At 56.8% G+C, this 15318-nt stretch overlaps 1 protein-coding gene across 3 annotated transcripts in view; it reads right to left on the bottom strand.

The window, feature by feature from the left end:
* CNTN2 (contactin 2) overlaps positions 1-15318 on the bottom strand; it is a 33088-nt gene that overhangs the window by 7760 nt on the left and 10010 nt on the right. For all 3 annotated transcript variants that reach the window (XR_006295509.1, XM_043569251.1, XM_043569250.1), the window contains exons 3-17: positions 11622-11766; positions 11316-11491; positions 11062-11157; positions 10466-10675; positions 10082-10181; positions 8460-8635; positions 7921-8057; positions 7312-7441; positions 5132-5282; positions 4879-5006; positions 4357-4532; positions 3706-3826; positions 3053-3211; positions 2492-2641; positions 98-168 (exon numbers count right to left, since the gene is read on the bottom strand). Coding sequence is in view for 2 of the 3 variants with exons in the window: in XM_043569251.1 (XP_043425186.1) it covers positions 98-168; positions 2492-2641; positions 3053-3211; positions 3706-3826; positions 4357-4532; positions 4879-5006; positions 5132-5282; positions 7312-7441; positions 7921-8057; positions 8460-8635; positions 10082-10181; positions 10466-10675; positions 11062-11157; positions 11316-11491; positions 11622-11766 (2126 nt within the window). In the remaining variant the exon portion in view is untranslated. The remainder of the gene's footprint in view (positions 1-97; positions 169-2491; positions 2642-3052; positions 3212-3705; positions 3827-4356; positions 4533-4878; positions 5007-5131; positions 5283-7311; positions 7442-7920; positions 8058-8459; positions 8636-10081; positions 10182-10465; positions 10676-11061; positions 11158-11315; positions 11492-11621; positions 11767-15318) is intronic.

Here is a 15318-nt window from a genome sequence, read left to right as displayed (position 1 = left end):
CGCTGTCTGGGTCCTCTCTACACGCTGCTCCAATCTGGACATGAGTCAGGATGGGTGGGGGGCAGGACTGTCTCTGTCCTCTGTCCCTGCAGCTTACCGTCCAGTTGACGATGAGCTCTCCGGGGGCTCCACCCCCTCCGCTGAGTCCTGAGGGTGCCACTGAGGGGGCTGTCGGGGCCAAGGGACACAGATGTGGCTTGTTAATGGGCAGTGAGGGGGCAGAGGCCCAGAGCCTGTGCCTGTGAAGCAGACTAGGACGGGGACATCCCTATCCCTTCAGATTGGCTCTAATTTTGTCTTCCAACAGGCCCTCTGGATGTGGGCTCTGGAGTCAAGGCAGACCCGACGTCAAATCCCACCTCTGCCACTTACTAGCTGTGTTTCCCTGGGCAATTCACTTAACCTCTCTGAGCCTCTGAATCCCTGCTCCGTAAGATGAGGATAATAGTGTTTCTCTCAAAGGTCTGTAAGAAGAATACAATCAGACAGGACAATGGCGAGCTCGTTTGCCTGTCCACGCTCCGTAATAGTAGATGCTCCATCAATGATCTGTCTTCTCTCCTGTCAGCTTCAACTAAATAACAGACAACCCCAGTTTGCTTTAAAATAAGGGGAATAAATAACCGAGAACTGCAGTTAATGCAAACAAATATTTCTTTGGGGTTGCAAAGTGTCTGATTAGGATTTTGCTTTTCATGGCAGGTTTAATTCCCTAATTGTCCCTAGTATTCAACATGGCTGATATTAAAATAAGACCCTTTAAATAGATCACGAATCTTGGCAGGGGGTAACTTGGCTGAGGGTCAAACATTTCTGCAGAGAATCCAGCAGTGGGAAACTTACCCCTGGATTCTGATGACTGCAGTTCCTGGCCTTGTAAGGGGTGCTTCAACACGCGGCCCCTATGATCCTGTGAGGTGGGCATAGCACCCTTTTCAAGTGGAAAGACCAAGGCTCAGAGCAATTAAGTGACTTGCCTAAGGTCACACAGTGAATAAGTGGCACGGTTCAAATTTGAACTCAGCTCTTCTGATTTCAAAGCCCATCATCTTTTTTTTGCCTCCTCCTTGTCTTTTGATCACCAACTGGGATACCAGAATGGAGACCGCACCCTACCCTGCATTTGAGTCTGTAAGAAGTTCGATCAAAGAAGGTGCTCCTGCTAGAATTCCTTACTCAAGAGAGGTACCAGTTCAAAATGTTGACTGACTGGACGAGAGTCGGCCTGGGGCACGTGGGAAACCATGTTTAAGGGACACAAAAAGACGCCCTTACTGCACATCCAGGGTGGGAGGCCTGGGTTGGGCGGGCAAGGTCCTGATTCCACGTTGCCAGTCTGAGGACCCCAGGTCTTCTGGACCTTCATCTGTGAACGTCTCAGAGGGTGGGGGATGTGTGCCTCTCCTGGGTTTTCTCCCTTGCCTTCCCCGCTCAGCTGGGTTCTGACACCCACCTGCCTTTCAGGGAGCTTGTGGGAAGATTGTCCATTCCACCTGCTCCCCAAGAAACTGTCTAAAGGACTTAGAGACACTGACTGCTTCCCTATACACACACACACACACACACACACACACACACACACACACGCACACGCACCCCTTCCTCATTAACGGATTTCAGCGGCTCATGTACTACTAGGGAGGATATCTGCCCATCACCCCATGGTCCTCAGTTCAAGTTCGGGCTCTGCCAGTGTGACACTTTCCTTCTCCAGACTTTGATTTTTTCCATAAAAAAATACTTAAACCTTTTATTTTGAGATAACTGTAGATTCACATGCAGTTGTAAGGTTGGCCCAATTTTTTTACTTCTATTTTTTAAAAAATGTTTATTTATTTATTTTGAGAGAGAGAGAGGGAGCAGGGGAGGGGCAGAGGGAGAGGGAGAGAGAGAATCCCAAGCAGGCTCTGTGCTGTCAGCAAAGAGCCCAATGTGGGGCTCAATCCCATGAACTATGAGATCATGACCTGAGCCGAAATCAAGAGTCGGATGCCACCCAGGTGCCCCAGGTTGGCTCATTTTTTAAAATGAGGGATTTGGGGTGCCTGGGTGGCGCAGTCGGTTAAGCACCCACTCTTGATTTGGGCTCAGGTCACGATCTTACGGTTGTGAGATCGAGCCCCACATCGGGTGCTGAACTAGGAGCCTGTTTGGGATTCTCTCCCTCCCTCCCTCCCTCCCTCTCTGTGCCTCTCCTCCCTGTCTCTCAAAATAAATAAACATTTTTTAAAAAGTAAAATGCAATGAGGGGTTTGGACTAGAAGGTTCTTGCAGGGCTCACAGGCCCAGGCCATGGCCCAGGGCCGAGTACGTTGGGCAGTGCAGTCGCCCTGCCTAGCCTCATGTCCCTTTCTCGTCTCTTTTGTTAGAGTCCGAAGCCTGGTGAGGAGGGTTGGAACTCCGCGTGATTGTCGCCCGCCTGGGGCTCTCTAAGGAGGGCTTGGGTCTGTGCCCTGGCGTTGCCTGTCTTTGGGACACCTCGGGCTCTGACCTGCTTCCTTGGTCCGGATTTTGCTGGAGGGCCCACTGGGTTCCCCAGTGCCCAGGATGTTGCTGGCTAAGACCCGGAACTCGTAGTCCATCCAGGGTGTGAGGCCCAGCACCTGGGCGGTCTCGGCATTGCCCTCGATGTTGGCGGGATCTGCAAGGCACCCGGAGTCAGTGTGCCCGCACACGTTAGTTAGTCTGGATGGAAAGGGCAGGGACTGGGACGACTCACCTCATTGTATTCATGATGGTGCCTGCCATATACCTAGTGCTCAACACCTCTTTTGGAAACAATGGGAAAACTAGTAGACTCCCCAGCCTGGGAGCCTTTGTTGATGCTGGGTGCATCAGTGGGGGCCCCAGTAATGATCTGCCAATGCTCCAAGGGCACAGACTGAGCGCCTCCCTTCTCCAGTTCTCTTCCCCTCTCTTGCCGTCCACGTGACCACCTCCCCCAATGGCCCGGGAGCTCCCTGCAGGCAGAGGACCTCCGATTGTCCCTCTTTGAAGTTCCAGGCTCAGCCAGGCCTCATCAGCACCGACCTAGGTGGAGCCTCACACTTACTGGTCCGAACCTGCTTCCACTTCCCGGCAGGTGGAGTGCGAGCTTGCAGGGTGTACTTGGCAATGGGGCTGTGGTTGTCAAAGCCTCGGCTCCAGCTGAGCTGGACGGTGGTGTCGCCAATGTTCCTCACCACCACACCTCCTGGGGGACCCGGTGGACCTGCCCCAAAGAGAGCACACTGGGTCAGAATTGGGCAGCCTCAAAATTTGAGCCAATCTCCTCCAGGCTGGCTTGGGCTGGTGCAGTACCAAGAGGCGGCAGCAGAGGGCGCAGCAAACACACATGGGGGCAAGGAAGGCCCCCCTCCCTCCCCCGCAGTGCGTTGCAGCCGGGGGTTGTAAGGTGGGAAAAATGTGTTCAAGGCTGGAGGGGCTCACAGAAGCCTTCACATAGAGATGTGTACAGATTTCCCAGCACTGGGCTTTGAGAACTTCTGGCCTCAGCAAAGTCCTTCAGTCTTGGGAAGTGGATTTTTAAAATTCATTTAGGACCTTTCAAGACCACGGGATCAGCTGGAACTTCTCTCAGAAGCCCTTCTCCCCCCCCCCCCCCCAGCTTTTGGGGAGAGGAGGGGAGTTAGGGAGCGAAGATCAAAATAGCCCAGGTGGCCTCTGAAGGAGTCGGGCTAGGGGCGGGGTGGGAAACGCCATCACCTCGGACCAGGACTGTGGCCTCCTTGGACGCACTGTCCACCACCGTCTGGGCCATGCACGTGTACTTCCCGCCGTGGCGCAGCTGGGCATTCAGGATGGTCAGATCCCCAACTGTCTCCTTCTGCACGTGGGGGACAGGAAGTGGGGGGTGCAGGTCAGGGGAAGGAGCCCTGGCTAGCGCAGCAAGCTGTGAGCCATGAGGCAGGGCTCGGAGTCCCCTGCTCCATTATATCCACGGACACCCCCCCCCCAGGATCTCGGAGTCTCTGCTCGGTGGGTGGAGTCAGCTTCTCCCCACTTAGGACCCCGGGACTAAACAACAGTTTATAACTGAGGACAGTCAACCATGGTCGGAGTTAATGATGTCACTTGCCCTGGGCTCAGGATAACAGGAACAGTAGTGGGGAGGGAGTCTTGCTGGGCGCCTGGCATTTCAGGTTTGTCCCTAACCCTCTCCTAAAAGCACGGCCTTCGAGTGGAATGCCGGGAACTGCCCGTCTAAGGGAGGGCGGTTCTTCCGAATCTAAGGGTAATGCATGGCGTTCCTGAGGGAATGGGGAAAGGCTTTGGGGGTGCTCATGGTCAAGGACATCTTGGGTCCTCTGTCCAGAAGGAGGGAGGAGCCATGGGTTGTCTGGCCTCAGGTCTTACCACACTGGCCCTCCGGTAGTGACCCCCAGGCTTATCCACGTCGATGGGGAAGTCATCCAGGGTCCAGATGAAGGTGAGGTCCATGGTGGGGTCGTGGGAGGCGTGGCACTGCAGGGTCAGGCTGTCCCCCAAGTTGACATCAGCACTCGAGGGGGCCAAAGTGATCTTGGTTGCATCTGCCAAACAAAAGAAGGCCCCGGGGTGGATGGGGGAGGAAAGAGGCCCAGGCAGGGGCAGGGGGGCAGGGTGAGAGGGTGTGTCCTAAACCCCAGGAGAGAGAAGAGGCAGCATGGCCAACAGGATCTTGACCTCCCAGCAGCCCCACCAGTGTGTGAAAGGGAGGCAGGAGTAGATTCTGGAAGGCGGTGGGGAGGTGGTCCCAAATGAAGTCCAATCCTGGGGTAGCCTCCAAGCCAAACCCAAACCCAGAGGAAGATGGGAACATAAGAGCAGGGTGTCGAGGAGGGACTGGGACCCTGTGGTGGCTGAGCCACCCACCCTCCTCCAAGCCACACCCCTTACCTCGCACAGACAGAATGCCCGTGCTGTTGGCTTTGCCCATGAAATTCTCAGCAAAGCAGGTGTATTTGCCTTCGTCTGACCGACTGATGTTTCTTATGATCAAGGTGCCATCCGGAGTTACGGTCACTCTGCAGCAAGGAGAAAGCAGATCTGGCCAACCTAGGGTCACACTGCGGCCGTCACGGGAAGGGGACTCGCCTTCGTGGTGGACGAGGAGGGGCAGGAATTGCTGCGGGCAAAGTGGGGTTTGTACCTGCTGCTGTTGACCAGAATCTCGGTGCCTTTGCTCCAGAGCACCACAGCCTTCGGGGCCGCCCGGGGCTGGCAGGGGATAACGATCTCTCCCCCGCGGGCCGCGGGGATCAGACGCTTTACAGGGTTCAGCCTGAAGTCGGGGGCCAGTGCTAGAAGGAAAGGGGGGTGCCCTGCAGTCACCCAGGGAATCACAGCAGCACCCGTTGCCCTTGATGAAGATGTCAGCTGACTGCACGCTGAGCGTTTTACCTACCCTCCAAGGCCAGTCCAAAATACACCCAGGATCCAGCCCTTCCCGTCACCCCTACCCCCCACACTGGTCCAAGCCACCAAGTCCCCTGCCAAACTATCGAAAAACCCCCTAGGAGGTCTTCCTGTTTTTGCACCTTCTTTCTACAATCTCCTGCTCCAGCCCCCAGCCTGGCATGTCTTTTAAGAAACTTAAACATGCACTCAGGATGAAGTCCAACGAGGGCTCACAAATACGACCCTGCCTCTCCCCTCACATCTCACGCCGCTCTCCCTCATTTATCATGCTCCAATCACCTGGGCCATTTTCTGCCCTTTGAGGATGCCAAGATTTTTCCTGCCCCAGGACCTTTGCACTCGCCATACATTTTGTTTAAAAATCCCTCAGATCTTCACATGGCTGGCTCCTTGTTAACACTCAGGTCACACCCCAAATGCGTGACTTCCTCAAAGAGGTCTCACCTGACCATGCCATCTAATGGGCCCACCTCACTTCTCCCACTCTGCTAGATTTTTAAAAAATATTTATTTTGGAGGGAGAAAGAGAGTAAGGGACAGGCAGAGAGAGGGGAACAGAGGATCCAAGGGGGGCTCTGCGGTGACAGCAGAGAGCGTAACGTGGGGCTCGAACGCACGAAACGTGAGATCATGACCTGAGCTGAAATTGGGTACTTAACCGACTGAGCCACCCAGGCACCCCTAGGTTTTCTTTATACTGTGTTTTTGATGGCTGTCCAAAATCGTCTTATGTAATTATTCGATTTTGTGATCATCCCTCTGTCTCCACTGCATTGTAAAATGCTTGAAGGCAGAGACCTTATTCATGTTCACTCCTTGGGAGGTGTTGAATACATACGGCTGCGTGAACAAAAAAATGAATGAGTCATCGTTAAGCTCACTCCAACTTGATGAGGTAGGTACCATTACATCCATTTTGCAGATGAGAAAACTGAGGCCCCACGGGCTCCAAGTCACACAACAAAGAACCCTAGCACCAGCTGGCATCTCCAGGGCACCTGTTATGTGATGGCCAGGTCCTTTCTGCTTTACCTCTCTCTCATTTAGTCCTCTAAACAGCAGTATGAGGACAGGACTGTTGTGGCCCTCATTTTATAAATCAAGACACTGAGACACAGGGGCGCCTGGGTGGCGCAGTCGGTTAAGCGTCCGACTTCAGCCAGGTCGCGATCTCACGGTCCGGGAGTTCGAGCCCCGCGTCGGGCTCTGGGCTGATGGCTCGGAGCCTGGAGCCTGCTTCCGATTCTGTGTCTCCCTCTCTCTCTGCCCCTCCCCCGTTCATGCTCTGTCTCTCTCTGTCCCCAAAATAAATAAAAAACGTTGAAAAAAAAATTTAAAAAAAAAAAAAAGACACTGAGACACAAAGAGATTAAATTGCCAAAGAGATTAAACCAGCTGAAGGGACTGGTTTAAACACACATCAGATCGACTCGGTTTCCAATGACTTTTGCCGCCTCCTTTTCACTGCAGCAAACACTTTCCTTAACTGTGCCAGACCTGGAACAAGTAAGAGACTCTGTCTTCTGGAAGCTCTCAATCTAGTGTCTCGTCTCCTTCCTTAAATCCCTGTCTTCTACTCAGATGACACTGGAAAACCAAGGGGAGCCGCCAGCACGTGTTTGTGTGTTTAGAAATGCCGCAGCTCAGGGGCACCTGGGTGGCTCAGTCAGTTGAGCGTCTGACTCTTGGTTTTGGCTCAGGTCATGATCTCACGGTTCATAGAATCAGGCTCTGCGCTGACAACATGGGGCCTGCTTGCGATTCTCTCTCTCTCTTCCCTCCCCACCCCCCCCCCCCCAAATAAATAAACTTTAAAAAAAAAAAAACAAAGGAAACTGCTGGAACTCAGAACTCCTCTAGCCCCCGCCTATGTGTCCTTGCTGATGTCCCCTGCCTCCCCGGGCCCTGTACCTTGCACGGCCAGCTCCGCGCTGGCGTAGATGGTGCCGTGCTTGTTCTCTGCCACGCACTGGTACATGCCCGAGTCTTCCAGACTCAGCTTGGAGAAGCGCAGGTCCCCAGCCAGCACCTCTACACGGTTCTGTGCAGAAGGGGGCGGAGTAGGGGCATCAGGGCCACTGAAGGACCGGGGTGGAGGGGCAGGTGCAGCAGAGATGCTAGGCCGCCCCTTGCCTGCCGAGGGGCTCACAGGCCCTGTGTCGTCTCGGCCTCCTGGAATCCTAGGACTGAGATCTGCCAGGCCCCCCTGTATGTCAGCCCACTGAAGCCAGAGGGACGAGGTGACCTCCTTGGGACCACACGGTGATTTTGTGACTGGGTTGTGCCTGGATCCAGGTCTCTGGACCCTCTAGTCAGGCCTCCATCCGGTTGACCCGCCTGTGGCCATGTGAATCTGGGAGGGAAAGAAGCACCTGGAGCCGACCACCCAAAGGGCCCTAATTGTCCCAGAGAGGCTGCCAGTGGTGGAGCAGGGTTGTGGGGAACGGGGAGTCTAGAAGGCGAAGGGACCAGGTGAACAGAGGATGGCGGTTGGTGTGGGGGAAGCCCCAGGGCTCCTACCTGGGAGGCCAGAGGCTCCCCATTCCGCAGCCAGCGCACCGTGGGCCGGGGCTTGCCGGCCGCCGCACAGCCCCAACGGAGGTTGGAACCAATGTCAGCCTCCATGTCTGAGATCACCTTGAGCCACTCGGGCTGAGCTGTGGGGAGCAAGGGAGAGAAAGGCTGGGGGTGAGCTGGGACGAGCCTCCCTCTCACCTGGGGACCAGGATTGCAGGGCTGCAGTTCCGGTGACGGACAGCAGAGGGCGCCATCAGCACCCCGGGAAGGGCTTTAGGGGGTGTGAGAAGCAGGCCGAAGAAAGCCCGGACTTTGTGTCTGTGCCAGTGGCTGTTTGAGCAACTTAGGTCATTCTAAAGCCTTCCATTGCTTCCCGCAACCCTGCCTGAAGCCCTAGCTTCTTCTCTTCCCACCCCCAGTGCAACCCTAGGGCAAGAAGGCTTAAGCAAGGGGCCACCCAGTCCCCTCCCTGACTTTTGGATCTGCTTCCTCAGGGATGATAAGAGTGAAGGCGGGGGGGACAGGGGGCCCCAGCCCTGTACCCTGCACGATGATGCGGCCCTGGACGGTGTCGCGGCCCTTGGAGTTCTCCGCCTCACACTCATAGGTGCCCTCATCCTCGAAGGCGACGCTCGGTATCTGCAGGGTGGGCTCGGCCGTGGCCCACTGGGGGGACAAGGAGCCGTCCACTTTACGCCACTTGATCTGAGGGACAGGGCTGGTGGGGAAGACAGAGCCAGAGCGGGTTTGCTGTGCTAAGTAGACTCCCCTGTGCCTGCAGCTTCTCACACACAGATCCTCCCCTGAGGTGCCGGGCAGGTGGCGGGTGTGGACAAGGGCCTGGGAGGGGACAGAGGGAGAGAGGCAAGGGGGAAGGGAGGGGCCTCTTCCGGACTGGCCCAGAGCACAGGTGGGAAAGTGGCAAGAAGCAGGGCACCTCTCTCCTCTCCTCTCCCCTGCAACGATTGGGACCCCCGTGAACTTGGTCTTCCGTGCGGTCTGTACCCTGAAGCTGGCTTGCTCTCCCCACCCCCACCCTGCACTGGCCACCGTGCCTCTTCTGGGACTGCCCTCCTCAGCGGTGGCCTGTAGCCTGGGATTTGAGGGGGCCCCCTCCCGCCTCTCCCCAACAAGGCCTTGCCTCTGCTTTTCAAGAGAGCCGTGGTCATTAGCAATCTGTAAATACTAAAACGACTGAGTATCAGTGACTCTTAAAGGGTTCAGTTATGAACTTTCCATGTGCTTTAAATATGAATTTTCTGGAAGTCCAATAACTTTTCACAAAGCAGGGGGCATCCTGGGTAACCACAGGAGGTATAAGGGAAGAGGGGACCAATGTACAAATCACATTAATTGTTCTACAGGCATCTATTTGAACACCTCCTATTTGCTTAGCCCCGTTCCAGTGAATCCTTTTTCTAGGAGAGAGGGATTTCTATCACAATTGTTAAAAAGATAACTCTTGGGGCGCCTGGGTGGCTCAGTCGGTTAAGCAGCCGACTTCGGCTCAGGTCACGATCTCGCGGTCCGTGAGTTCGAGCCCCGCATCGGGCTCTGTGCTGACAGCTCAGAGCCCGGAGCCTGTTTCAGATTCTGTGTCTCCCTTTCTCTCTGACCCTCCCCCGTTCATGCTCTGTCTCAAAAACAACTAAACGTTAAAAAAAAATTTATAAAAAAAACAAAAAAAAAGATAACTCTTGGCATCCATAGAACACTTGCTAAATGCCAGGCCCTGTGCTAAGCACTTCACATATAGGTACTACCATTATTACTATGTACAAATAAGGACACAGAGGCACAGAGAGGTTAAGGGTTTACCCATTGTCTCCCAGCCAGCAAGTGACAGAGCTGGGGGTTGAACCCGGGAGGCCAGGCTGGGGTTCGTACCCAGTGCTACCTGCCTCCGGCCTGGGTGTTGCATAAGCGGCCTGAGCTTGGCAGACATTGCTGGGAGGACCCACTATGTGTCAGGCCCCTGGTGTGCATGACACCCCGCTCAGAGACAGAGTGCTCAGTGAGTGGTGGTCACCACCCACTGGGATCTCTGCTCGACCCTGCGAAGGGTACAAAGAGCCCGCCTGCCCTCTCCCCGGGGTCACCCATGCCCCTGAGGGGCTCTGACACGCTGCGCCCTGGCCTGCTCCCTCCCTCCTCCGCCACTCACTTCCCAAAGGCGAAGCACTCCAGGGTGACCTGCTGTCCTACCAGCGCGTAGGTCTCTGCCGGGAACCGGGCCTTGATGCTGGGTGCAAAGAGCCTGGTGTCTGGGGAGAGAGGGAGTTTGCAGATCGGATGCAAATGAGGCAGGCTTGAGGCTCCCGCGCTCAGGGTCTCAGCACAGCTCAGAGCCGACTCCTTCTTGACCCCCTGTTCCCCTTGGGGGCCTGGCCAAGGGTCTGAGGCTTTGCAACCGGGGGACCAAGGGGTCCGGGCCCCAGACCCCAGGCTCCGCAAGCCATCCTTCGCCACCTCCAGGGGAGAACCCTCTTTCCCAATATCTGCTGACCCTTTCAGCTCTCTCCTCCCCGCCGTGCCCACCGACCCTGACCTTCAGCAGCCAGGTTGAGTTGAGCGAACTTGCTGAAGACGCTCTTGGTGGAGAAGTCCATGTGGCTGGTGGCCAGGCAGGAGTAGTTGCCCAGGTCTGAGGCGTTGGTCCGGGCAATGTACAGGTTCCCCGTGGTCTGGGACACGAAGTGACGCCCGTCCGTCGGGATGAAGTTGGGGAACTCGTTGAGGAGCCAGCGGTAGGACAGGCCTAAATAGGACGTGGGGGGCGGGGGTTGAGGAAACCGCGGGGCTCTGGGTTGACGGGGCAGCTGTGGGGGGAGGCCCTCAGCATGCTGGGGGGGATCTCTAGACCTAGTCCTGAGAGCCCCGTGCTCGGAGCTGGCGCTGAGGGGAGACCCACAAGGAAGATGTGACTTTACTCCTGCCCTTGGGGTGCTCCCAGTCTGAAGGAGGAGGCAGGGCACAGAGCTAGCGAATGACAGACTCATTTTGAGTTCGACACAAAATCATTTTGAGTTGGGGACCCAGGGATCGGTGCTTCCAAGGGTCACTCCCCGCCTTTTCCTCCCCTGCTGAGTGGTTGAAGCCCCTCTTGTGCCCTCTGTCTAACCTCGGGCCAGGGTCCCGACTCACCTGGGTAGTGGGCAGGTGGGTTACAGGGCAACATCACCCCCCAGCCTTCGTGGGTTTTCACTGGGTCTCTCTCCTCCTTGGAGAACTCCTGCAGAACTGGAGATAAAGACCCGGTGCTCGGGCACCGTCCTCCAAGCCTGGGGGCCTCCCCCAGTCCAGCCTCCGTGGGAAGCAGTCACCTGCCCTTTCTAGACACTTTCCCCAGCTCCCTATTCCCCTCCCCCGGAGCATCCTGGCACCCCCGCGGGTCTCACAGCCGAAGCGGAGCACAGCCTCCCTGCTGACGATGGTGCCCACTGGGTTGGAGGCCAGGCACTGGTAGACGCCGGCGTCCTGTGCCTTGGTGGGGTTCATGATGACCAGGTTGCCCCCTACCAGCTGGTGGCGGGAACCCGGCACCAACTTCATCTCGGTACCGTTCATCTTCCACCTGCAAGCGGGGGCAGAGGAGGAGACCATCCTGCGTGGCTGGACCCGGCCTGGTGCCAGGGCTGGTGCGAGGAACAACGTCACGGCTGCCCAGGGCCCCCTGCCCCCGGTGCCCACCGTGGGGGTCTCACCTATAGGTGGCCGGAGGGCTGGCCCGGGCACGGCACGCCAGCGTCACCTTCTCCTCAGTGGATTCCTCCGGGAATAGCAGACCAAGGGGCTGATCTTCAAAGACTGGCCCAAAAGTGGCCGGGGATCCCCGGGCTGAACTCCAAGCTGTAGGTGGGGGAACAGCACCAGAGGCCTGAGGGCCTGGGGCCCAGTAGGGCAGTGCCGTGCAGTAGAACTTTCTGCAATGATGGAAGGTTCCGTTCTCTGCCCTGACCAATACGGTAGCCATCAGCCGCCTGCTGTCAAGCCCTTGAAATGTGGCTGGTGCAGCTGAGGAAGCCAATTTTAAATTTTACTTAATTTTAATTAATTAAAACTTGAATTTCAGCTGGTTGGGCAGGTTCCGGCTGGCCAAGTTAGTTGAGTCAATCACCCATCCTACACTCAGGTATTGAGCCCCTGCTGTGTACCTGGCACTGGGCTAGACTGTGTGGCAAAGGTGACTAAGACACAGCCCCTCTTCCTCAAGGGACCTGCAGTCCGGGGGTGGAGACACTAAAGGACAGGACAAGGTGGTGAGAACCATAAAAGCAGTGGGAGTTCTAGATGCAGGGGCCCTCAGGGTGGGAGCCGCTGGCCTGCAGGGTGTGAGGAGCATGGAAAACCACTGGTTAAGGAGGCGGAGAGAGAATGTGCGTCCCTGAAGCCTAATGTCCCTTCCAGCCAGTGATCTGGCTCTTGGCCTCTTATTAGCTGTTACAGACCCCTTCTGAGCCTCAACATCATGACCTGTGAAATGGAAAGAAGGCGAACTCACCTCCCAGGGTCTGGAGGAGGGTTCAGTCTGGCACAGGGTGTGTGCTCTGAAAATGTCTGCTGGACCCAAGCCATGGGGTAGGGGGAGTTTAGGGGGAGAAGGAAGGCTTCATGGTGGTGGAGGGGGTGCAGGTTGCTTTGGGGGCATTTTTCTACGAGTGCGGTGTGATAATTCAAGAAAGAAAGGCCCGGAAAAGGAAATGACTTGTTCATGGCCACAAGGCAAGTCTGTGGCACACGCGGGTCTAGATCCCGGCCTCCTGAATTTGCTGAGCAAATGAAGTTTTCATGCCTGGCCCCTTCCCAGGGCGGATGCCTCTTTCTTTATGCACCAGGGCAGGGGACACTGAGGCACAGAGGCCGGTGTTTCACACCTGTCTTCCTTCCCACAGGGGTGGGGAGTGGGCTCTCTTTGCTGACTCATGGGGCCAGCCATGCTTTGCCTTTGTGGTATCAGGCAGGGGCCAGGCCACCCCTAATTGGCTCCTACCCCACAATCCAGCTGATTTCAGGCCCTCCTTGGTGGGTCGTGGGGGCTGGGATCCCCATTAACCAATTAGTGCCTCCTGCCCCAGCGCATCCAGCTGTCAGTCCTGTTCCAGGGGTGGGGGGGGGGGGTGCACCCCCGTGCCACAGCTGAGGCCCAGCCCTGGCCCCTGGGGAATGAGGGCAGCTGTTAAGCAGCTCTCAGAATGAGGAAGGAGGCAGGGCTCCCTGAAATGGCACCCCCCTCCCCCTCCCCACCACCCATCACTATCCCTCCCTGCCACCCCGGGGCCTTGGAGGCAGCTATGGCGCCCGCAGCATCTCAGTTGGAGAGCCCAGCTTAATCCCAAGTTAATGATGGTGGTGGAGGGGAGGGACCCCTGCCCCAGCTGGGGCTGCCAGGATGGGAGGGAAAGGAGGGGTGACGGGGCAGCTAGGCTGCTGGGAACCACTTTATATAATAGCAGCTTCCAGTAGCTCTGCGGGCATGGCAGGGGGTGGCTGAATGGGCCTGGGGCACACTGATGCTTTAAGACTGGCTTTCTTCCCGAAAAAGCTTTGTCCTCGGCACTCAGCCATGTCCACACCCTCATCCACATAGGTACATTTCCACACCTCTCACCTGCACACCCTTCCTCACATGCACACACACATCACATATACACACATACCTCTCTAAGCTACTCCAGTAGACAGATACGTGTTCCCATGCGCATCCGGCTACACACGTATATATACATGCTTATGTATATATATCCATATACCCATAATAATAAAAGCAGGTGCTCTTTATCGAGTGCTTGCTCTGTATCGGATCCCACGCTCCATATTTCTTGCGCATAACCTCTTTACAAGACAGCTATTGCCACTTCCTTATTTAACTAATGTGGAAACTGAGATTTAGGAAAGTTAAATAACTTCTCCAAATCACACAGCGAGAAGGAGCAGATCTATGGATCTGGACCCTGGCCAGCCTCACCCACAGCCAGCCATCCTTAACCACAGTGTCCGTGATTCTTGACCCCGCTTCCCCATCGGAACCATCAGAGGCTCTGGCCCGTCCCAGAGGTGCCGAGTCACAGCGCGTCGCGGGCACTCGGAAGGGCAGCTGGGGTCGAGAGCCATCACACTTGCTGTGAGGCTTTCCACGCGCCTTCGTCATCCCCCCAGATGTCGCACCCGGTCCACACAACAACCCGCTGACATTGCCACCCTCTGAAACATCCACAAACACAGTCTCGTTCACCCCACACCTTCCTCTGAGGCTGCGCTCACACCCACCCACACAAGGCCACCCCTCCTTGCTGCCCCTGTCCCTCATCCTCTCTGCTTCTCTCTTCTCTGATTCCCTGTTCTGGCAACGCTGCACCCCCCCCCCCACCTGTCCCCCGTGAACATGGGCATCGGGAAGCTTGTAGAAGGGGCCGGATAGATGAGAATGTGGGGGGGCTTCCTCACTGCCTTTCCTTGTTGGGGTGCCAGGGACCCAAGGCTGCTTCTCCAGGGCAGCTTAGCCAGGCGAGCCCAGAGCCGAGACACCTTTCTGGGAGGGCTGAGAACAGGCGATGGGGTGTTCCACTCGTGTCTCTGGAGCTCGTGGGTGTGGCAGACCAGGTCCCCTCTCCTTGGGCTTTCCTGCATCTCTGGGTCTGAGAGCCCTGCAGCTGCACACACCGCCTGCCTCAGATGCCGAGGTCCCGGCACTCTTTCCCGAGGGAGGGCGGTGCTGAGGACCCCAGGCTCCCCTCCACTGCTCTCTCTGGGGTGGCTGTCCCCTGTTCTGCGCAGCCTGGACTCCCCACCCCAGCAGCAACTCTGGCCTGGTGGGCCCCGGGCACAGGTAGCTAGGCCTGAGAGTGGGGTTGCTGGGAGGCCCCCTCCAGCCTCTGGGTCAGCTTTATTTCCTAGCAGCCTCACTGACTTGGGTGCAGGACTGGGAGGCAGTTAGGACGGAATGAGAACGTCTGAAAGTGTGCCAGTGGCGTCCTTCCCTGATGAGACAGAGGACCTAGAACGTGCTGGCTGCAGCCTTGCAGGGGGTGTGGGGTGGGGAGTCAGAGGCTGCTACAACTCCGGAAGGGTGGTGGGGCATGGGTCCTCTTTCTCCCATGGGGGCCTTTAAGGAGAAAAGAAGCATCTATTGATCTGGGCTGGGGGTCAGGACAGAGAGGCCAAGCGGTGGTCTCGGCAGGTCCCTCCGTGCAGCAGCAGGGGGCCGGGGGACCTCCCTCCAGCTCTTGGACAGGCTTGGTCTCTGGTACCTCCTTCTTGGCACACTCTCCGGAGTGGGATCTGGGCCCACACTGCCCTCTTCTGCCAGCCCCCCTCCTCCCCTCTCCCTGCCTTGCAGCACCCTTGGCATGGGATCCTTTGCTTGGGTCCCTTTGGGCAAAAGGCCACCCCCCTGCTGTGCCT

This window comes from Prionailurus bengalensis, chromosome E4 (assembly GCF_016509475.1).
Source record: "Prionailurus bengalensis isolate Pbe53 chromosome E4, Fcat_Pben_1.1_paternal_pri, whole genome shotgun sequence".
In the NCBI taxonomy this organism is placed as follows: Eukaryota; Metazoa; Chordata; class Mammalia; order Carnivora; family Felidae; genus Prionailurus; species Prionailurus bengalensis.
The sequence above is the reverse complement of the archived record's forward strand: the minus strand, read 5'-3'. Positions and strand labels throughout refer to the sequence as shown.